Genomic DNA, 20558 nt, shown 5'->3' with positions numbered 1-20558 from the left:
ACTCATCCAACCCACCATCAGCAACTTATCCATCCACCAGCAACCCAAGAATCCAACCCTCAGCAACTCATCCATCCACCAGCAACTCATCCAACCACCAGCAACTCATCCAACCACCAGCAACTCATCCAACCACCAGCAACTCATCCAACCATCAGCAACTCCTCCATCCAACTACCAGACACTCATCCAACCATCAGCATCTCATCCATCCAACTACCAGCAACTCATCCAACATCAGCAACTCATCCATCCACCAGCAACCCAAGCATCCAACCATCAGCAACTCATCCATCCACCAGCAACTCATCCAACCACCAGCAACTCATCCAACCATCAGCAACTCATCCAACATCAGCAACTCATCCAACCATCAGCAATCCAAGCATCCAACCATCAGCAACTCATCCATCCACCAGCAACCCAAGCATCCAACCATCAGCAACTCATCCATCCACCAGCAACTCATCCAACCACCAGCAACTCATCCAACCATCAGCAACTCCTCCATCCAACTACCAGACACTCATCCAACCACCAGCAAATCATCCATCCAACTGCCAGCAACCCATCCATCCACTAACTCAACTCATCCATCCACCAGCAACTCATCCAACCAACCATCAGAATTTCATCCATCCACCAGCAACTCATTCATCCATTGACTACTCATCCATCCAAGCGTAAGCAACTCATCCAGCCATCAGCATCTTATTCATCCAGCCATCAGCAACTCATCCATCGAACCAACTGCTCCTCATCCACCCAGCTGCCAGTCATCATCCATCCATCAGCAACTCGCCCACAGATCAGCAACTCCATCAATTTGCAACCAACTGGCTCCAATCTGTGCTACACACACCTACAGACTTGAACTCATATTGTCCAGCTATGATCCAAGTGCTCCTCATAATCCAACCATAAGCAACACATCCATCCTTCTGCAACTCATCCATCCTCATCCTTAACCTGTCCAAGTGTGTCTGCCCTGGCTGGGAACAGCTCCAGCTCCTCATGACCCACATCACCACACGAACCTGTGGTAAAGAAAGCCGTTGAATGGATGGATCAGTAGATGGATGGATGGTAGATGGTTGGATGAATGCATGCATGGTGGATCAATTGATGGATGGATAGGATGATGGATGGATGGATGGATGATGGATGGATGGATGATGAATGGATGGATGGACAGACTACACTCACATAGAGCTTTAAACAGTGCTGGAGCAGAGCCCAAAGTGCTTCACACTGCACCTCACATTCACCCATTCACACTCACACACCAGCGGAGGCATCTCAGTCCATCCACTGGGAGCAGTTCAGGGTTCGGTGTCTTGCTCAAGGGCAGGAGGAACGGAGAATCTACCCAACAATCTCCAGACTATTGAATAGATGGGTAGATGAAGCGTGGTTGGATGTATGGATGGATGGATGATGGATGGACAGTCAGACCAGTGCCATTGCTCATGCCCATCCCCCCCCCTCCTCCCGGTCCTCAGCCCGGGCCGTGACGTCACAATCTCCCAGCATGCCCCGCTGCAGCGCGGCTCCCTGCGGCCCAAACTCTGATCAACACCCTCAAACTTCTGCTCGAAGTCCATGTGGGCCCGGAATGGACGGAGGACGGAGAGCCGGACCGCGGGATACCGGGTAAGTGGCCCCCCGGCCGGGTCTCCGTGCGCGGGCCGTCGAGTAGAGCTCGGTTCGGGGGGATTTCTCAGTTTAGCTCCGTGAAGACAAACTCCGGTAAAGTTGTGGAGCCGCTCATCTTTGTTTTTTTACGGAGCGCGGGGGCTCCCTTCACGGTCCGCCTCCGCTCCTCGGCCCCCGACGCCCTCCCCGGGGCTCAGAGCCCCGACCGGAGCTCAGGAAAAACCCCGGGACCGAACACTGCTCCCCGCCGAGTGCGGGGCGGCAGGCGGCTAGCAGTGCGTGTAGCCCGGGTTGGTAATGACCGTGTCCGCTGCGGACGGCGGAGCCCCCGGAGCCCCCGGAGCCCCCGGAGCCGTCTCTGGGCTCCCTCTATGCGGTTCAGCCCCTGGAGCGAGGCAGGACCTCCTCCGCGCGGCGCGGAGCTCTTTATTCAAAGTCTGGACGGTCACTTCACTGCTCGCTCCATGCGGAGGATCCACAAGATGGCACTGCGAGCTCCCCTCACCTCCCGAGCCTCCATGGAGCTCTCCACTGCCCCCCACTGCCCCCCACTGCCCCTCCTCTGCCCCCCCACTGCCCGTCCTCTGCCCCCCACTGCCCCTCCACTGCCCGTCCTCTGCCCCCCCACTGCCCCCCACTGCCCCTCCACTGCCCGTCCTCTGCCCCCCCACTGCCCCTCCACTGCCCCTCCACTGCTCCTCCTCTGCCCGTCCACTGCCCGTCCTCTGCCCCCCCACTGCCCCCCCACTGCCCGTCCTCTGCCCCCCCACTGCCCCCCCACTGCCCGTCCTCTGCCCCCCCACTGCCCCCCCACTGCCCATCCACTGCCCGTCCTCTGCCCCCCCACTGCCCCTCCTCTGCCCCCCCACTGCCCCTCCTCTGCCCGTCCTCTGCCCCCCCACTGCCCCTCCACTGCTCCTCCTCTGCCCGTCCTCTGCCCGTCCACTGCCCGTCCACTGCCCGTCCTCTGCCCCCCCACTGCCCGTCCTCTGCCCCCCCACTGCCCGTCCACTGCCCGTCCTCTGCCCCCCCACTGCCCGTCCTCTGCCCGTCCACTGCCCCCCCACTGCCCCCCCCCGCTGCCCCTCAGTCTGGGCTCTCAGAGAGAAGCACGGTGGTAAACCAAGCTGACTTTGAGAGTGGGGACTGGGTTCGGTCTGTGCAGCGCTCTGCAGCGCTCTGCAGCTCTCTGCAGCTCTCTGGCGGCTGTTCATCCCAGCAGTCCGTGAAACCAGCAGGCTCTGTGTTGGTTGTCCTCACTGTTGTAAATATACGTGGAGTGAATTGAGCTTTTGCAGAAGTCTGACTGTATCAAACGTGCATAAAGATTTAAAACAGAAGGTAAAGGTTCTGAAACGGCTGAGGTCGATTGTTAAAATCATTTAAACTGGGTAAGAAATGTAGATGAAGAAATCAAAATTTTAAAGCCAAAGGTCTGAAGAGACAGGTTTAAAATCACCCTAACAGTCACTGTCAGAGCTCCTGAGTGGAGTGTGTCCACTGAAAACACACCAAGTCCAGCCGGATCCACTGAGCTCAGAACGGCTGCGTTTCACAGCTAACTCACGTTTGAAGCTTGTTCTCCAAACTTGAAAGTTGTTGTGAACGGAGGATTCCTGAAAGCTCCGGCGTGTCGTCGCGCTGGAACAGAACCCCTGCACACACACCTGCACACACACCTGCACACACACCTCCTGCAGGAGTTTAGTCCATGCATGGGCGTTTGTTCTGAATCAGCGGTACACTTCACTTCTGAACAAACTTCAATGAACATAACATCAGTAAACTTTTCTTTAAAACAGCAGGTTTTTTTTGGGGTCAACAGAATTTATCAAGCATTTTTCAAAACAACATTTTAACGAACCCATGAACCTTCTGAAGCAGCAGTTTTTACAGCACTTCAAATCACAGGATTTACTCACGTTGTGAAGTGTCCACAGTATTACGGTGTGTTTAAACCCCAACACCCGAGATCTACGTTTGTGGAAATGCTCAAACTCCATCTCCATGGAGACGGCAGGACGCTGCTGCATCTGCATCCTGCTGCTGCTGCAGCTGCTCTGAGTCTCCATCTGACCGGCTGCTGTTCTGGGCTCTGATTGGTCGTCACGGCAGCTTCTCTCTTCCTCAATAGTCACATCGTGATAGTTTTTAAAGCAATATTAATATTTTACAGTTTTACCAGGAAAGGATGAATACGTGAAATGGAAAACAAGGAAACAACAATAGTTATTGTGTCATCTTTGATTCTCGCCGTCCTCCTCGTCCTGGTTCTCCTGGTTCTCCAGCAGCGCCCCCCTCGGCGTCCATAACAGCAGCCTCCCTGTTTGTCAGCTGGGAGCCAGACTGGAGACGGAGGGGACTTGGTCCTCGGGTCCTCTGTGACCTGGCCACGCTGAGCTGCAGGTGGCCTGTTTGGACGTGTCCCGCTGAAACCGTGAGGCGGCCACCGGTTGGTCAGAGCACGCCGTTCCTCTGGCGCTGTTCACCCTCCGCATTAATGGCGTCTCTGGTAGCCGGGGGCCAGCTGTTCAGATCGGTGCCTTCTGTCCCCTCCCGCTGAGTGGTGGGTGAAGTGACGCTTGGCTCCGCCCCCCCAACCTCAGGAACGGAACTTTTTTTTTTAATAAACTAACACTGCATAACACACTAACAATGCATGTGCTTCATTTTCTGTAAATAATTTGCAATAACAGAGCCGATAAACATCTTGAAGTGCTGAAAGACTCGTTCCAGGAGGCGGGCTTTAGGAGAGATTCCACCAATCACGATAGAGAACAAGTGACTGACATGAACTTGAACCAACCAGCGCCGGTTGATGGCTGCTTCTCGGGGAGGAGTTGATACCGTCTAACGCCGTCTGGGTTAGAAACACTGCAAGTTAACACTGAGAATATAGGCTGAAACTGAAGAATGATGGAGCCCCACCTGAGAAACTCCACCTGCTCCACTGGGTAGGACGGCTTTTCCGGCTGTGTCGCTGTCCATGGCCCATCCAAGACGCATTTACGTAGTTTGCTCCACAAAGCACATGCAAGCAGCTGCATGCCAGACCGCCTGGTGAAGGCGGAGCGGGACTGCTGGGCGGAGCTGGGCTGCTGGGCGGAGCTGGACTGCTGGGCGGAGCTGGGCTGCTGGGCGGAGCTGGGCTGCTGGGCGGAGCGGGACTGCTGGGCGGAGCTAGACTGCTGGGCGGAGCTGGACTGCTGGGCGGAGCTGGACTGCTGGGCGGAGCTGGGCAGAGCGGGACTGCTGGGCGGAGCTAGACTGCTGGGCGGAGCTGGGCTGCTGGGCGGAGCTGGGCTGCTGGGCGGAGCTGGGCTGCTGGGCGGAGCTGGGCAGAGCTGGGCTGCTGAAAATGCTACTTCACATTTTTGGGTGGTGTTGATTTCGGCGTCCTGTGTGACTTTAGTTCTCGTCTAGTCTTGGTGTCGAGCTCTCGTTTCAGTGTTTAGTAGTTTCAGTCATGTTCAGACTCTGTGGTCTCGTCAGGTTGCAGTCAACAAGAAGTCTGAGTGTTTTAGTCTTATTTTAGTCAGAACAACCCAGGACTGTTGGTCTAGTTTTAGTCAAAGAAAATAGTATTTTCCTCCCTTTGGTAATGTAACTCTATTTATCTTAATCAATATCAAAGTAGAATTTCTAGGGGTGTAGCGATACACACACCTCTGGGTTCCATACTCCCCTCGGTTCTGAGTCCTGGTTCGGGTCGGTTCGATACTGTTCGGGAACAAAATGCAGAACCTCCATGTTCTTGTTGTTCATTTGGGTGTTTATTATTGTAAAGAACAAATTAGTGTTTTATACAAACAGGAAAATGAAATAAATGCAAAGTGCTGCTTGGTTAAATCAGTTAAATAAAATTCTCCGTCACCACCGATGCGCTCCGCCTTGTCTGCTGCTACATCTGGCTCAGCGGTGCGCTCCATGCTGCCACTGATCCTCCAGAAGCTTTTCTGGCACTCCACTGTTTCTCCGATCCTTTTTTTCCACATTATTTATAGAAACTGGGGCTCATACATTGTCAGTCTGTTATCATTCAGTACTAGAGTTCATTTAGTGTTTTTTTTTCTGTTTCTGAATCGTGGGGGGCGGAGTTTCACTTCTGTCACAGACCTTCTCCTCCCTCCAGACAGTCTGCTGTCTCCGTCCTCCAGTGTCTCGCTCTCTGGGTGTCTTTGTGGGCGGAGCTACAACGTGACGGCTTCAGTCACTTTTCAAAGTAGCGTCCGACGTGTTTTGTTTGCTGCGGCGCTCTGGCGCATGTGTATACCGGCAACCCCACCCCCGTCGCACGCCAAATATTCGGATAATCGTCATTACTTGGACCTGAATGTAGGGCAAAAACAGCTACACGGATCAGCCCTACAACTCAGACGATCTTTACTTCCCAGGGACCAAAGCGCCTCGCGGACATGTGACGCAGGACCAGGCTGCAGGTGCAGCTGCACGTTAGCGGCAGAACGAAAACACGCGTAACGTGCGGCTCGTGAACTCGCCATGCACAGCCCTGTACTGAACGTTCTGTACAGCAGCAGTTCAATACGAACACGTGTACTGTTACCCCATAATCCTCGCAGAACCACCATTTACGTGTCGGCTCTTCTCACTTTCATCACGACAAAAGGGTCAGTTGGCGAGGAGATTTCGTCGCAGCTGTCGTTGATGAGTCGCCTTGATATGAAGACTCCGCCCACACTGCCCAGGCTGAGTGCAGCGGTGCTGAACATGGAAACATCCCATAATATGGCCCAGGCCGGATTTTTAATATGTTGTCAGGTGCTCACTGAAATATCTGAAGCTTTGAAGTTGGGTTCCAGCAAAATTATTTATAAACAACATGAATATGAAATAATATTGTATCGTGTCTTTTATTTGATATTATTGAATATTAAATAAAAGACATGAGAAATAAACGGCCATGAAACAAGACGATTAAATCAAGGCGAGGACTGTCTTTATAGTGTGAAGGATAAAACAAGGGGTTGATTAAGTTTAGCATAACTTTCTATTCATGTATGCTGTGGTGATCCTCTTTTCCATTACAGTTGGCCGCTTTTTAACCCAGAATCCCTTGCTCTGGCACTGTTTCCTGCTCCTGTTGATCTCTGTTTCCTGTGTTGCAGGCCTTCCAGGACATCGAGCTGGCTCTGTGATCGCGGGGCGTCCAGGGCTGCTGAATACTAACGGACTGCGGGCCAACACAAGAGCGCTTCTCAAGAAACACAGACCCGGTTCAGAGGTTTCAGAGCTCCTCGTCACGGCGGCCCTGCTGGGGTTGCTATGGCAGCTGCTGTCACAGGAACCCAGAGCTGGAAGCAGGCTGGCCCCGGCGCCGCAGGACAGACCACTAGTCATCGCTCCCAGAGACGGCCCGGCCATCAGGAAGCGGCACTCTGAGCCCAGAAGAGGAGCAGAGGCTTGCTGCTCCGCTCTCCTCATGAGTCTTGCCTGTGTGCGCCCCGGCTCTTGGCCAGAGTCTCCGAGCGGCGGCGGCGGCAGCGGCGTTCTCCGTCTGGCTCCACCATGTTCCACCAGCAGGAGCATCTGAAGGGCCAGCTGCAGGACGGCCATCCCGCCAGCAGGCAGGTCTTCCACTGCCAGGAGTGCGGGAAGCAGTACAACACACAGCTGGGCTACCGGCGCCACCTGGTGGCCGCCCACGGCACTGCCGCGGGCCTGCCCTGCTCCGAGGGAGCGCCCCCCCTTCTGGAGCACCTGGGCGGGCACATTGACAGACCCCCGCCGCCGGAGGGCGGCACCAACGTGGCCGTGCCGGTGAGAGAGAGGAAGTACTCCTGCGAGCGCTGCGACCGGCGCTTCTACACCCGGAAGGACGTGCGGCGCCATGCGGTGGTGCACACCGGGCGCCGGGACTTCCTGTGCCCCCGCTGCGCCCAGCGCTTCGGCCGCAGGGACCACCTGACCCGCCACTTGAAGAAGAGCCACGCCCAGGAGGCGGGTCTGATGCCCCCCTGTAACCCCAGCACCCCCGTGGCCGCCCCGAACCCGGCGCCCCCGTGCCCGGTGAAGGAGGAGCCCAGCCCGGTCCCGGCCGACATGAGCGCCGTCTCCAAGGAGCCCGTGGAGACCTTCTCCAGGGACATGTACGCCTCGTACCCCATGGCGAACCCTGTCCCGGGGATGGGCCACCCCCACGGCCTCATGCAGGGCTCGCTGTCCTCCAGCATGGCGGTGGGCCGCCACATGTCCTCGCAGCCCTCGCACGCCCACCACCACCACCTGCAGCCGGGGGCGGGGCCGCAGCAGCAGCCCTACGGCAACGTGTCCCGGTACCAGCACGGATCTACCTCATATCCCCGCGCCGACGTGGACAGCTTCCTGCTGGACCTGCAGAGCGCCCCGCCGCCGCACCTCGGCGCCGTCAACTCCTCTACCTCGACTTCCGCCTCTCCTCAGAGGGAAGTGTTGGGTGAAGGTCTGAGTGCTGTTGGGGACCCTCACCTGATCTCCAGGAGCCCCGCCGTCTCCTCTGGCGAGATGTCCTGCACCACTAACATGGACCTGGGCCCCCTGCTGAGCTTCCTGCCCTTCAGCCTGCCCCCGTACAGCCCCCACGTGGGGATGGGCGGGTTGGTGATGAGCTACCCCCCGGCTGCCACCACCACCAGCTCCTCCCCCTCCCCCTCCGCCGGGCTGTCCACCCAGGCTCCGGGGCCCTTCCCCTTCTTCCAGCCCGCCCAGGCCCACGCACCGCAGGGCCCCGGGGCCCACAACCACAGCCAGCTACCTCAGGCGTACAGCGGCCCGGCGATGAGCACTTCCAGCTCGCTACCTCACTACTACCAGGCCTTTCAGCAGTAAGCGGTCTGTCCTCGGAGACGCTGACCTTCATATGCACTCACAGCATATGCACTCGTTTTCATGAGAAGGGTAGATCATGAAGATCGCAACTTTATTGTGAAACAATTATGTAACTTCAGCTTGGCAGTGCTAATGTTGCTAATCTTAGTTGTTATTGTTGAACACAACAAATCACCTCATCAGTATTACCTCATTATTTAAAACATAAGCTTGAATGTTTAAGGAACTGTCGGAGATCTCACTGCAACCAAAAGCCCTTCTTGTTTTTCCTTTCAGACCCTGAAAGTTTTCCGTCACACCTTTCACAAGTTCCATTTTTGGAGGATGTGCTCATTTAAAGTTAGCTACAAAAGGCTGAATATGCAATGTGAGCAGAAAATATCACATTAACGGTGTGCAGCAGAGTGCCAGGAAGTGGAAAATGAGTGAACTGTGTCGCTGCCTTTGCCTTATCCAGGGATGCACCGATGCCAGAACCAGACGTGGGTTTAGATAAACCACGTCACGGCAGCTTGACTTTGAAGCCCTTGTTCTTTGAAGTTCCCTCAGCAGAAATCATCCTTTTCATAACTGTCCCTGAACACACAAGTACCAGAAATGTTGGCACACTGTAGTTTGTATGTCAGGCCAGTAGTAGGTGCTGTTTCCTGTGGTAAACCCACAGAAAAAACATTTTTAACTGGAGGCCCTCGGTGTTTGCTGGAAGAACTGTCTCCATGTGTGCAGATGTGTGTGGTGAAAGTCTTCATGGCAGAGGTGCTGTGAAACTGACAAACGTCACAGAAGCTGCTATCACATATCAGAACATCTGGCTTGAAAGGAAACGGGGGCAAACTGAAGCTGGAGGCACGAGGATGTGCTGGCTGATGTTAAAGGTGAAATGGTGTCAGACGCACAGCAAGGCTCTGAGGTGCACCGTGACGCCGGCGGTTCCACCAGGAGCATGGCTCCAGTCGGCTCTGTCAGCCCTGGAACCACCCAGGAGAGACGCCCAGTGGCACACCAGACACAGCGAGTTTAATCAAATCTGCATCAGATGAAAATACGGTGTTTAAAAAGGAATTCAAAGAATTGTCATGACCAGTATTGGCATCGGTAAATACCAGCATGTGATTGTTGGTATCCATCCCGGGAAAGCAGTCGTATCCCTAACCCGACACTCGTGTCTTTCTGCCTGGAAATGTCCCACTTTGAGCTGGACCCATTTTTACTGCTGTCTCAGAGTGAACAGATCCTGTGAACCCACAATATGTTGATGGTTACCTGCTGGATCTACAGTATCTGAGACAGGAGACTGGGGTGTCCTGGAGGGGGGGGGGTGTCCTGTAGAGGGCCACTCTTCAGGGTGGAGGCGGGTCGTTCTGTCATGCAGCTCTTTTTCTAGATTAGCAGATAAAATGCACTTATGATTCATTACCATTGGAGCCGACCCTCGAGGCCCCGGATCCCGGTGTTCTCCAGGCTCGGATGTTTGGAACCGTTCTGAGAAAATTCCATTGTACCTCAACTGAGGATGGGAACCCTCAGGGAGCCGTCTCTCCTTACACATCAGGATCCAGCTCGGCCAGACGGGGGCCCGGTTCAGGGTCCGGCCCGGCCAGACGGGGGCCCGGTTCAGGGTCCGGCCCGGCCAGACGGGGGCCCGGTTCAGGGTCCGGCCCGGCCAGACGGGGGCCTGGAGGTGCTGTGAATGTCACTCACTAAAAACTTGGGAGAGAAGAGAGAGGTCAGCAGGTCTTGGAGAACTTCCCTGATGCCTGGCTTCACTGGCTGTTAGGATGTTTGATACAAACAGAATGACTTTGGGTCACATCAGGTTAGTTTGAAGAGTTCCGGCTGCAGAATCCGTTGGCTTCACTGTGGGCCATCATGCATATCTGAGAAGACTGAGCGGCTCTGGTTCCATGTTCTGGAAGTGGACAGCTCCGTCCACCATGGTGGAAGAGACAGGAGAGGACGATCTGGACAAAACACACGAACCCATCTGTTTAAAAATGCATTAGTTTGTATCCAGAGAATCAAGAAGTTCTCCGTCAGTGAGAAGAAAGTGGAAACAGGAGATGCTTCCCTGCAAGTAACCCTGAGAAGTTCCTCACATGTATTTGAAGTACACCAATCCGGAACTTCTGAAATCATGCAGATGTCTGTCATAATAGAGCTGTTCTATTGTCCAGTTTGTTCCTGCGTCTGTTCCTCCACTTGTTCTGTCCGGTCCCCTGTCCGGTCCCCTGTCCGGGGACCCCTGTCGGGTCCCCTGTCGGGTCCCCTGTCGGGTCCCGTGTCCGGTCCCCTGTCGGGTCCCGTGTCCGGTCCCCTGTCGGGTCCCGTGTCCGGTCCCCTGTCGGGTCCCGTGTCCGGTCCCCTGTCGGGTCCCCTGTCCGGTCCCCTGTCGGGTCCCCTGTCGGGTCCCCTGTCGGGTCCCCTGTCGGGTCCCCTGTCCGGTCCCCTCTCCGGTCCCGTGTCCGGTCCCCTGTCGGGTCCTGTGTCCGGTCCCCTGTCGGGTCCCCTGTCGGTTCTGTGTGTTCTGAAGGTGGCAGCCCTGGTTTCATGGTCAGTGTAACTCTGACCATGTCTTCTCTCTTACCTGTTTCCCACCAAGCTGGTTCCAGTGGCAGTTCAGTGCTGCTTCTCGTGCCAGTGCTTGATGGATGCCGAAACAGAACGGTTTGCTTTTCCATTGAAACAGGAGTCAATCCAGAGCCACGTGCTGATGTTAACGCCGGCCGTCGCCTGTGACTGAGCTTCCAGGATCAGTTCAGGAACAAGTTCACCATCAGACAAGTGCGCTGTGATAACCTCTTTTCAGTTGTTGGAGAGCTCTGGCCCGCTCTGGCCCTGTCGGGGCCTCCGTCGGGTCCTGGTCCCCCGTCGGGTCCTCTGTGTTGGTTCTGTGTGTTCTGGCGGTGGCAGCCCTGGTTACTTGGTCAGTGTTGTCATTGAGACATACAGCGGTTCCTCTTCCTCCCCGGACCTGGGTCTGAGCAGACTGGGACTCTGCTCACTGTGAGTCTTCATGTTCTTTATTTCGGTGTCCTTTCTGAGCACTTGTTGGTGTTTTCTCCATCCAGTAGCGATGGACGGTCGTTCTGGTTCTGCGAGGACTTGCTGCTGAGGAGCGGCTGCTGTCTGTGGACGCTCCGGTCGGGATCGACCCAGTGGAGGCGGCGGTTCTCCTCAGTGCTCTCCCACTGGCTTCCTAACAAACCTCAGTGTTGCACCAGCGTCTTAAAATGCTCCCGTCGTGCCTCTCTAAGAGTGTCTAATCTCCAGACTGGGTTTAAGCACTTATGTCATTTTCTAAAACGTGGATTTGATCTTTACCTCTAACAAACGACTGTGGCTTTCTCTTTATGTTTATTTGCTTTTAGCTATTGTGGCCTCTTGATTTGTGCCATTAGATTGAAACTATAAAGGTAGATTTGATGAATCTAAACTATCTAGTGGCAGACATTGACATAATTCATACTTTTCTACCTCTATGTTGTCCTGTATTGTTTTGCAAGAATCATTAGAGCTAGCTTTAACCTGTAAGAACGAGGCAGTTTTACCACTGAAAATGGAGAGATGTTCAAACCTCAGCTGTGAAGGAGCGGAAACATGTTCCAGAGTGGTCTTTCTCTATACTCGCCTTTAATTATATTTCTACTTATGTACTACCTCAGAGGGGACAGACAGAAGCCTGTCCGTCTAACTGCAGAGAGATGTCTGTGTAGAGTTTTTTTATTTGTCAGAACAAGCACATGTACTTGGTAGCTCCGTAGTTTTGTATTGAGGTTAGCTCCCAGGAGAACGCGTACTGCCTCTGTATTTGTCCGGCTCCTGCTGTTCCAGCCTCCCAGTGTGAGCAGACGTGTCAAACTGGCTCTGGTTCCTCGGTCGGTCAGTCCCGTCAGCAGTGCGACCACCTCGGCGTCCTCCTGGAGGGACGTCTAGTGAAAGCAGAGATGTCTTTGGCATTAGCCATTTTTAAAGGTGCCTTATTTAACACAGTCATTTTAAACTCTCCTTGAATTTTGATGCTTCCAAACATGCAGCAACAGTCAAGAGTGTGTTTCAAACATGGTCAAAGTTCCTAAATGTTCAGGATGAGGGTGGCGAGAGCCTTCTCCTTATCAGGGCACAAGATGTTTTCACTGCTTCACCATGGCTCTGATGCTCCTGCTGCATGACGCTCGCTCTGGTCCACCCGCTCGCTCTGGTCCACCTGCTCGCTCGCTCTGGTCCACCTGCTCGCTCGCTCGCTCTGGTCCACCCGCTCGCTCGCTCTGGTCCACCCGCTCGCTCTGGTCCACCCGCTCGCTCTGGTCCACCTGCTCGCTCGCTCTGGTCCACCCGCTCGCTCTGGTCCACCTGCTCGCTCGCTCTGGTCCACCCGCTCGCTCGCTCTGGTCCACCCGCTCGCTCGCTCTGGTCCACCCGCTCGCTTGCTCTGGTCCACCCGCTCGCTCGCTCTGGTCCACCCGCTCGCTCGCTCTGGTCCACCTGCTCGCTCGCTCTGGTCCACCCGCTCGCTCGCTCTGGTCCACCCGCTCGCTCGCTCTGGTCCACCCGCTCGCTCGCTCTGGTCCACCTGCTCGCTCGCTCTGGTCCACCCGCTCGCTCCGAGCTGCCCGCTCACCCTGGCGCACTGGCCCGTTCGCTCTGGTCAACCCACTCCCTCCGAGCCGCTCTCTCGCTCTGGTCCACCCGCTCACTCTGGTCGACTCACTCCCTCCGAGCCACCCGCTCGCTCCGAGCCGCCCTCTCGCTCTGGTCGACCCTCTTGCTCCAGTCGACCCGCTCGCCCTGGCGCGCTGGCCTGCTCGCTCCGGTCCACCCGCTCACTCTGGTCCACCCGCTCACTCTGGTCGACTCACTCCCTCTGGTCGACTCACTCCCTCCGAGCCACCTGATCGCTCTGGTCGACCCGCTCACTCTGGTCGACCCGCTCCCTCTGGTCGACTCACTCCCTCTGGTCGACTCACTCCCTCCGAGCCACCTGATCGCTCCCGGTCGCCCCGCTCGCTTCAGCCGACCCGCTCGCTCCGGCCGACCCGCTCGCTCCGGCCGACCCGCTCGCTCCGGCCGACCCGCTCGCTCCGGCCGACCCGCTCGCTCCGGCCGACCCGCTCCGAGCCAGCTGCTCGCTCTCGCTCTTTTCGGTCTATGCTGACACCCAACCGGAGCAGCAGCTCGCAGGCAGCAGCAGTAGCATCAAAGCTTGGCCACTGTCTGGGCCCTCAGTGGGGGGACCTGGGTTTGAATCCCAGCAGGAAGGTCAAGCGATCTAGGCAAAAGAACGAGCCTGACACGCACAAGATACTTCATATGAACATGCGGAGAGAAACCTGGGTATTTCCAGCCCTGGAACTGAAAGGAGTTTGACACCCTGCTCAGGAGTGTTAGTGATCAGCTGACGAGGAAGCAGCAGTACGAGCCGCTGCTCTGGGCCTCTGTTCACACTGGGGGGGCGGGAGCAGCAGGGCGGGACGCCACATTTCATTTCACTGTTCAGTCAGTGGTGACCTGCAGGGCCTTCCTGAGGAGCACCGCTGCGACCTTTACCACCTTTAACGTAGATCTCGTTAGGTGTTTGTATTTTCACTTGATAGACTAGAGGGCAGTGGAAAAGGAAAGATGTCATTTTTCAATTGTCTGAGCGTAAAGTACTACAAAATAAACAAATCTTTAGATTTACTGTGTCTGTTTTGCTTTCAACGTTGGTAAGCCCCCCCCCCCACACACACACACACTCACTCTCAAATGATGCTACACAAAGACATTACAAACATGCATTTGTGTGTCAGTTGGAATAAAATAGGGTTGATCTGATGTTTGGGGGGGGGGGGGGACTGAATGTATAAAATCACCTTATTATGGCGGCTTTCCCAACGTGACTTTAATCCTACTGACAGAGTTCTGAGGAAAAAGAATCAAAACTAAGACCTCAATTTGTTTTCTGGGTGTAACTAATCCTTTAAATAGAAATAAGATTTGGGAATCGGAAATATCAGGATATAGGAAAAGGTCTGCAGTGTTTTATACAAACTATAGATTAAACTGACTTAAACAAAATGAGAAAAAAGATTATAGTGCTCATGCTGAAGCATGGTGTCCTATCATCTACTGAGGTGGGGAGAAGTCTCGACAATATTTAAACATGGTGTTAAAGATTCAGCAATGTTGAAGAGAACTAATTTGACATACCTGTGGAGGCTGCCTTTTCAGTCAGAATCAGGTTTATTGTGTGTGTGTGTGTGTGTGTGTGTGTGTGTGTGTGTGGGTGTGTGTGTGTGTGTGTGTGGTGTGTGTGTGTGTGTGTGAGTGAGCAGTAGCCAGAGGGAGATGTGTTGTGATTATTTACACTCTGAAGACTGTAAGACTGTTTCATGTACTGGATCAGAGGAGACCTATCCAAGATGGCGGCCGCGCTCCAGCAGTCGGATCTGTTTCTACTGGTGTACATCTCGCGTTACGCGGAGTGTGTCTATGGTGTTGGAGTCTATAGCAGAGGAGGCGGAAATACGGAGTGAACCTGACGTCCAGCACCACCGGGTTCTCCTGTCCTGGAGCTGAGAGGGCGAGAACGCCTGGGCGGCAGGTTAAACGTGACATTCCCACAGCCGAGGAGCCACGATGCCAGAGGACTACCTGTGAAGAGCAACGTCCATCCACGGTGAGTGTCGTCGGTAGCTAGCTAGCATTAGCGTTAGCTTCCAGCTCCGCTCACCCCGGTGGAAGGTGAGTTAGCCGTTAGCTGTTAGCATGTTTTTATCAGCCGGGAAATCAGGAACGAATGGTGCGGCGTCAGAAACACAAATATGACAAACAGCCGACAGCAACACAAAGAATCCGATGTGTGGTTGAGCGTGTCCGGGGATGAGCTGACGTCCCGTGGAGGCAGCAGCTTCAGCTAACGAGCCGCTAGCAGGGATCCGTGTTTACAGTCTGCTGTGATGAAATGTGGCGTCAGATTAGACTGAAAGAACCCAGCTCTCCAACAACTGTGTGAAAGGTCAGGGCCGAGTCTGCACACCCACTCAGGGCACACCGTCCACGGCTTCCAGCCAGCCCACAACAGGGGTCCGCACTGGTCCTGTAGGTCCCACCCGGTCCCACCAAGCCTGGTCCGACCCAGTTCTCCCAGTACGAGGTGTCCCGGAGTCCATTCAAATATTAACACTTCACCTGGTTCCAGGCTTGGTTTGATCTGTAGTCCGCGACTAAATCAATCCTCTGACCGTCTAACAAGATAGAACCTTGTAAAGATTGAAAAAGAAGGACCCTGATTCTCCAGGTTTGTTGTTGAAGGACTTCTCTGCCCTCGGTTCTGCTTCAACACTCTGTAGCTCCTTCTGCTCTTGAGAATATCCCCTTTGGCTCCTGGCTTTCCAGCCAGCTCTTGGATGTTTAGTTCCTGATGGTGTCTGTCTGGTCCCACCGGGTCCCAGAGAACCACTGTCCATCTTTACTGGAACCCTGATCACCCAGGAAGGGCTCTGCAGGACTTCAGCTGGGTCGTTAAGGGTTCCAGGGGTTTGTTCAGGTCTTCAGCTGGTAGTGAACTGGTTCCAGGTGGTTTGTAGATGGTTCAGGTGAGATTTGTGGTGTTTAATAGGTCTAGACCTCTGATTGAACTGGGGTTGACAGGCTGACGTCTCCCTTCGGCAGTGTGAATGTCAACCAGACATGATGAACCTACTTTTTTTTCTTGCCACTTGATTTGGAACGGAACATCTTTCTTGGTTTTAACTCGTTTCATTGTTTCTGATGCTTTGTCCACTCTTCCCTGTGCAGTGCAATGTCTCTGGTTTTCCCACGATCTAACAACAACCCATTTCACGGTAAGAAGGAAAAGAGAATGTTGGCTGAAGTATGTTCGTCACCACTGAAGCACTTCGTGACGGCCAAGAAGAAGATCAACGGGATCTTCGAGCAGCTTGGGGCCTACATCAAGGAGAGCGCCTCCTTCCTGGAAGGTACCAGCATTCTGTCTACCGATGCTTGATTCTGAGGAGGCGGTGGCGTTGGCGCCTCTGGTCTGATCTCATGCCAGCAGTCTGGAGAGGGACGAGCTGCTGAGCCGGGCTGGTCCTGCAGGGAGCTGCCTCGTGAAAGCTGGTTTATGCTCAGTGTTGGACACAGATGCAGTTCTGCTGTTCTAGTGGAACCTTCCAGATCATGACCACATGTTGCAGTACCAGCAGTAGCCACTGGAGGCTCCTTTGTCTGTAGGCATCAGTGGATCCTCTCGCTCTTAAACAGAATCCTGCTCCTCGTCCACGTATTGACAGTGTTGGTGGATGGATGGGTGGATGAATGAATGAATTGTTTGTTTCATGGCTGTATGGAAGTTTAAATAGACATTTCCACTGATTTTGTGTTTACGTGAATCATAAATGAGAAGTACAACGAAGCTTGCAGGTGGAGTATAGAATGTTTAGCATTCATGGCTTCGCCTCTAAATGAACCCAGAATGGTTTGTTTTCATATCGGACTCATTTCTCAGAGTGGCAGAAAGGATGAGCTCAGTACAGATGTGGTCCAGAAGCAGCTGGAGGAGGCGCCCGGCTTTATTTGAGCAGTTTTGAGCTATGGAAGGAGAAATGTTCCTGCTAACGCTGTGACCGCCTCCACATGTCAGACACTCACAAGAATGAAGATCTGGACCCGGTCACCACAGAGGAGCAGGTCCAGGAGGTCCAGGGCTACCTGGCCAAGGTGTCGGGGATCGGGGAGGTGCTGGCCCGCCGCCACATGAAGGTGGTTTTCTTTGGAAGGTATGTACGTCTGCAGACAAGTCTCCACTGAATGAAGTGGGGTGAGACCCCGGTTCAGTCAGGACCGTCTGAGGATCCTCAGGAAGGGTTCTGGTTCTGGTCCCATGTGTGCTGCGTGAGAACCGGTCCTCTGCCCCCCAGGACCAGCAACGGGAAGAGCTCGGTCATCAACGCCATGCTGTGTGACAAGGTGCTGCCGTCGGGCATCGGACACACCACCAACTGCTTCCTGAGGGTGGAGGGCACCGACGGCAGCGAGGGCTTCCTGCTGACCGAGGGCTCCGAGGAGAGGAAGAGCATCAAGGTGGGACCGCCCCGCCCCCCTGAGGCCCCACCCTGCCGGGACTGACCTACCCCCTGTGTGTTGCAGACGGTGAACCAGCTGGCCCACGCTCTGCACCAGGACCAGGACCTGGACGCCGGCAGCCTGGTGTGTGTCATGTGGCCCAAAGCAAAGTGTGCCTTGCTCAGAGACGACCTGGTGCTGGTGGACAGGTCAGGTCATTCTCCCCGTCTCTCTGTGAATTCTCTGTCCTCTCACTGTCTCCTGTCTCTGCTCGCTGCTGTCCTCTCACTGTCTCCTGTCTGTCCCTGCGTTGGACTGCAGCCCAGGTATCGACGTCACCACGGAGCTGGACAGCTGGATCGATAAGTTCTGCCTGGACGCTGACGTCTTTGTCCTGGTGGCGAACTCGGAGTCCACCCTGATGCAGACGGTGAGAGCCCGGCGCCGTGCGGCGGTCGCTGGGGGCGGGGCCTGGTTCTCACCTGACTGTCGCCCTGCAGGAGAAGTCCTTCTTTCACAAAGTCAACGAGCGGCTCTCCAGTCCCAACATTTTCATCCTGAACAACCGCTGGGACGCGTCGGCTTCAGAGCCGGAGTACATGGAGGAGGTCAGTCTGCTCGCCGCCGCCGCCGCCGCATGTCTTCACTCTGTCGCTGTCACGGGACTGGATCCAGGCCTTTCTCACCTCGGCTCTACAGGGAACAGTTTTGTACATTATTTGTCATAAAAGACGATCCGATCCACTTCAAGATGAGTGGAGACAGTGTCAGTGGTGTCCCGGTGTCAGTGGTAGGGCTGGACGGTACGGCAACAATTTCATATCACAGCTTTTTTTTTTTAATCGTACCGTTTCACGGTATTTGACGGTATTTTTTTTTTCATGCAAGAGTGTTGTTACACACATTTTCTTCTAATAAGAAAATAATGACTGCAGCTGATCGGCTTTAAATGGCCCATTTGACTGTCATAAGGACTGTATCATGGTATCATGTTTTTTTTTCATGTCCAGATTGCGTGATTCGTCATCTCGACCCACCTCTTCCTTTTTCCCTCATAGTCAGTCCCTTTAGAGCGTATCTCGAGTGGACGTCTGGCTGCTGCTGCAGGCTGAGCTGTGGATGTGGAGGCTGTGGATCTTAGTTCATGACATTCCTGGCTCTCTAAAACGTGTTTTCGGCTGAGGTGGTGAAGCTAATTGCTAGTGTTAGCACCGCTGGTTAACCACTTCTGCTCGACAGCATTTGCAAAAGATAGATGTTTGATCCACGTCCGACCGTTTAAAGCCGAAGAACTTCCAAACCACAGACGTGGCTTCTCCTTTTGGTGTCAGTTCCTCTGGGTAAACAGCGCGCTTCTCTTTGAGAGCTCTCGCCGGCAGCCATTCTCGGCTCAAAATACACGCTGTGTTGTTGGTGTGCAGCAGTGAAATGGGTCCCCGCTGAAACACATCGCCGCCGCGCGCGTTCCGGATGTTGTTTGGGCTGTTCACCGGTATGGGCTATATGCACGGAGCAACGTGACGTCATTTCTGCTGAAATCTCAGATCGCTCTCTGTGGACGGTCTCCTTTCGACTTCGATCTCCGGAAAGTGGGATTTGGAAATCCGGATCAATTTAATCTGGATTTAGTTTTTTGAAATACTGGGCCATCACAGATTATAGTGTTTTTTTAATTTCAAATCGACGTTTCTTTGTTTGTTTACTATTTTCAGTACAGTTGGTGTGTACAGTATAGCCTGGAGAGAGGCGGGCTGCGTTTTAAATAACACTCCACTCTTCTGAGTGGAGCTGCCAAGGAGAGAACAGAGGAGTGGAGATGATGAGGAGGAGACGTCAGACGAGGAGTGGAGGAGCTCTGAGGAGCTCTGCTCAGCTCCTAATGTTCAATACTCGAATAAATATACATTTCAGTGAAGCTGTGTTTTGGTCATGGAAATTCGGTAACATATTATGAAGTCATGGAAAAGTCATTGAAAATCATAGATGAGAAAATGTCTGAACATTTTGACTTTACCTGGTTATTTTATTATGGTCACTTTATGATCCCCAGTCAATTATAGACACTTTATTATACACTCATTCTGTTGCACTAAAACATATCTGTACATATTTGTACATATTATCCTCCTGTTATATTTAGTAGTAGTAGTAGTAGTGTATTTTAGATCTGTTGTATGTTAAGTTTGATCTCTTCTTCTTTTAAAATTCTATAACTTCTTCTTTATTTTCAAATTTCGTAATTTTTTTGCACCCGGTTTTTCTACGAGCCTCCCTGACTTAATGTCTCCATGGTGAGATAAATAGTCTATTCTGTTCTATATGAAGCACAGATTTGCCCAAACCTGGGTAACATTCATACATTCCTCTGACAGACAGAGCAGTTTGCTGTCAGAGGAGGTTTACAGTTTCAAACCAGTCTTAGGAATTGTGCAGGCTACATGCTCGTCAACATGAGGCCAGCTCAGAAGAAGAGTGGCTTGATGACAGGAGGATTGTTTAATAAGGCTGTATTTAGTGTGTTTAAAGCTGTAACAGGGTCAGATTAAATCAGTACTGACTTCTTCCTACATGTACATGACTCTGGCTCCACCTCACCTTTGGCTCTTCAGCAGCAGTCAGACTGAAGTGTGTGTTTCCATAAAGCACCGTTACTGTAACGTGTCAGTGCAGAGTTATCTGGATTGAAGTTCATGATAGTCACCTTATAAAATATTCAAAACACCACGTACAACCTTTACAAATGAAGTTATTTCATCTCCATTCAGCTCCACTACTGAGAAAGAAATGCAAAAACACTGCTGAGCTCGTGTTGAGCAGGAACCAGTGAATTCAGGAGGGTCTGGACCAGCAGAGAGACCTGCTGCAGGAACGTCTGAAGGCCTCGCTCTCCTGCTCCTCCTCCTCCTCCTCTTCCTCCTCCTCCTCCTGCCTGCTCCTCCTCCTCCTCCTCCTCCTCCTCCTCCTCCTCCTCCTCCTCCTCTTCCTCCTCCTCCTCCTCCTCTTCCTCCTCCTCCTCCTGCTGCTCCTCCTCC

General features: G+C 53.7%; 3 protein-coding genes across 6 annotated transcripts in view; all 3 read left to right on the top strand.

Annotated features, from left to right (window-relative positions):
* The first annotated feature begins 1540 nt into the window (after window positions 1–1540).
* LOC115408155 (zinc finger protein PLAGL2-like) lies at window positions 1541–10809 on the top strand. Its single transcript, XM_030118747.1, has 2 exons — window positions 1541–1653; window positions 6783–10809. Exon 2 carries the CDS (start codon window positions 7183–7185, stop codon window positions 8479–8481), a length of 1299 nt encoding a protein of 432 aa, XP_029974607.1. The 5' UTR covers window positions 1541–1653; window positions 6783–7182; the 3' UTR covers window positions 8482–10809.
* Window positions 10810–10857: 48 nt separating this feature from the next.
* On the top strand, window positions 10858–14157 carry LOC115408156 (uncharacterized). 4 transcript variants are annotated; one of them, XM_030118748.1, is made up of 2 exons: window positions 10858–13216; window positions 13253–14157. In XM_030118748.1, the coding sequence occupies exons 1-2, from the start codon at window positions 12647–12649 to the stop codon at window positions 13631–13633; spliced, it is 951 nt and encodes a 316-aa protein (XP_029974608.1). In that variant the 5' UTR covers window positions 10858–12646; the 3' UTR covers window positions 13634–14157. The 4 variants fall into 4 exon arrangements, with proteins under 4 accessions (XP_029974608.1, XP_029974612.1, XP_029974610.1 ...); XM_030118752.1 differs by having other exon boundaries at window positions 10859–12699; window positions 12788–14157; XM_030118750.1 differs by having other exon boundaries at window positions 10859–12788; window positions 12837–14157.
* Window positions 14158–14942: 785 nt separating this feature from the next.
* The window catches only part of mfn2 (mitofusin 2), a 28905-nt gene continuing 23289 nt past the window's right edge, over window positions 14943–20558 (top strand). The window contains exons 1-7 of the mRNA XM_030119156.1: window positions 14943–15136; window positions 16258–16439; window positions 17105–17240; window positions 17382–17544; window positions 17611–17735; window positions 17848–17956; window positions 18027–18134. Coding sequence (XP_029975016.1) covers window positions 16262–16439; window positions 17105–17240; window positions 17382–17544; window positions 17611–17735; window positions 17848–17956; window positions 18027–18134 — 819 coding nt within the window. The 5' untranslated portion in view covers window positions 14943–15136; window positions 16258–16261. The remainder of the gene's footprint in view (window positions 15137–16257; window positions 16440–17104; window positions 17241–17381; window positions 17545–17610; window positions 17736–17847; window positions 17957–18026; window positions 18135–20558) is intronic.

Source organism: Salarias fasciatus, chromosome 20 (genome assembly GCF_902148845.1).
Source record: "Salarias fasciatus chromosome 20, fSalaFa1.1, whole genome shotgun sequence".
Lineage (NCBI taxonomy): Eukaryota > Metazoa > Chordata > Actinopteri > Blenniiformes > Blenniidae > Salarias > Salarias fasciatus.
This window is presented reverse-complemented; position numbering and strand designations above follow the sequence as displayed.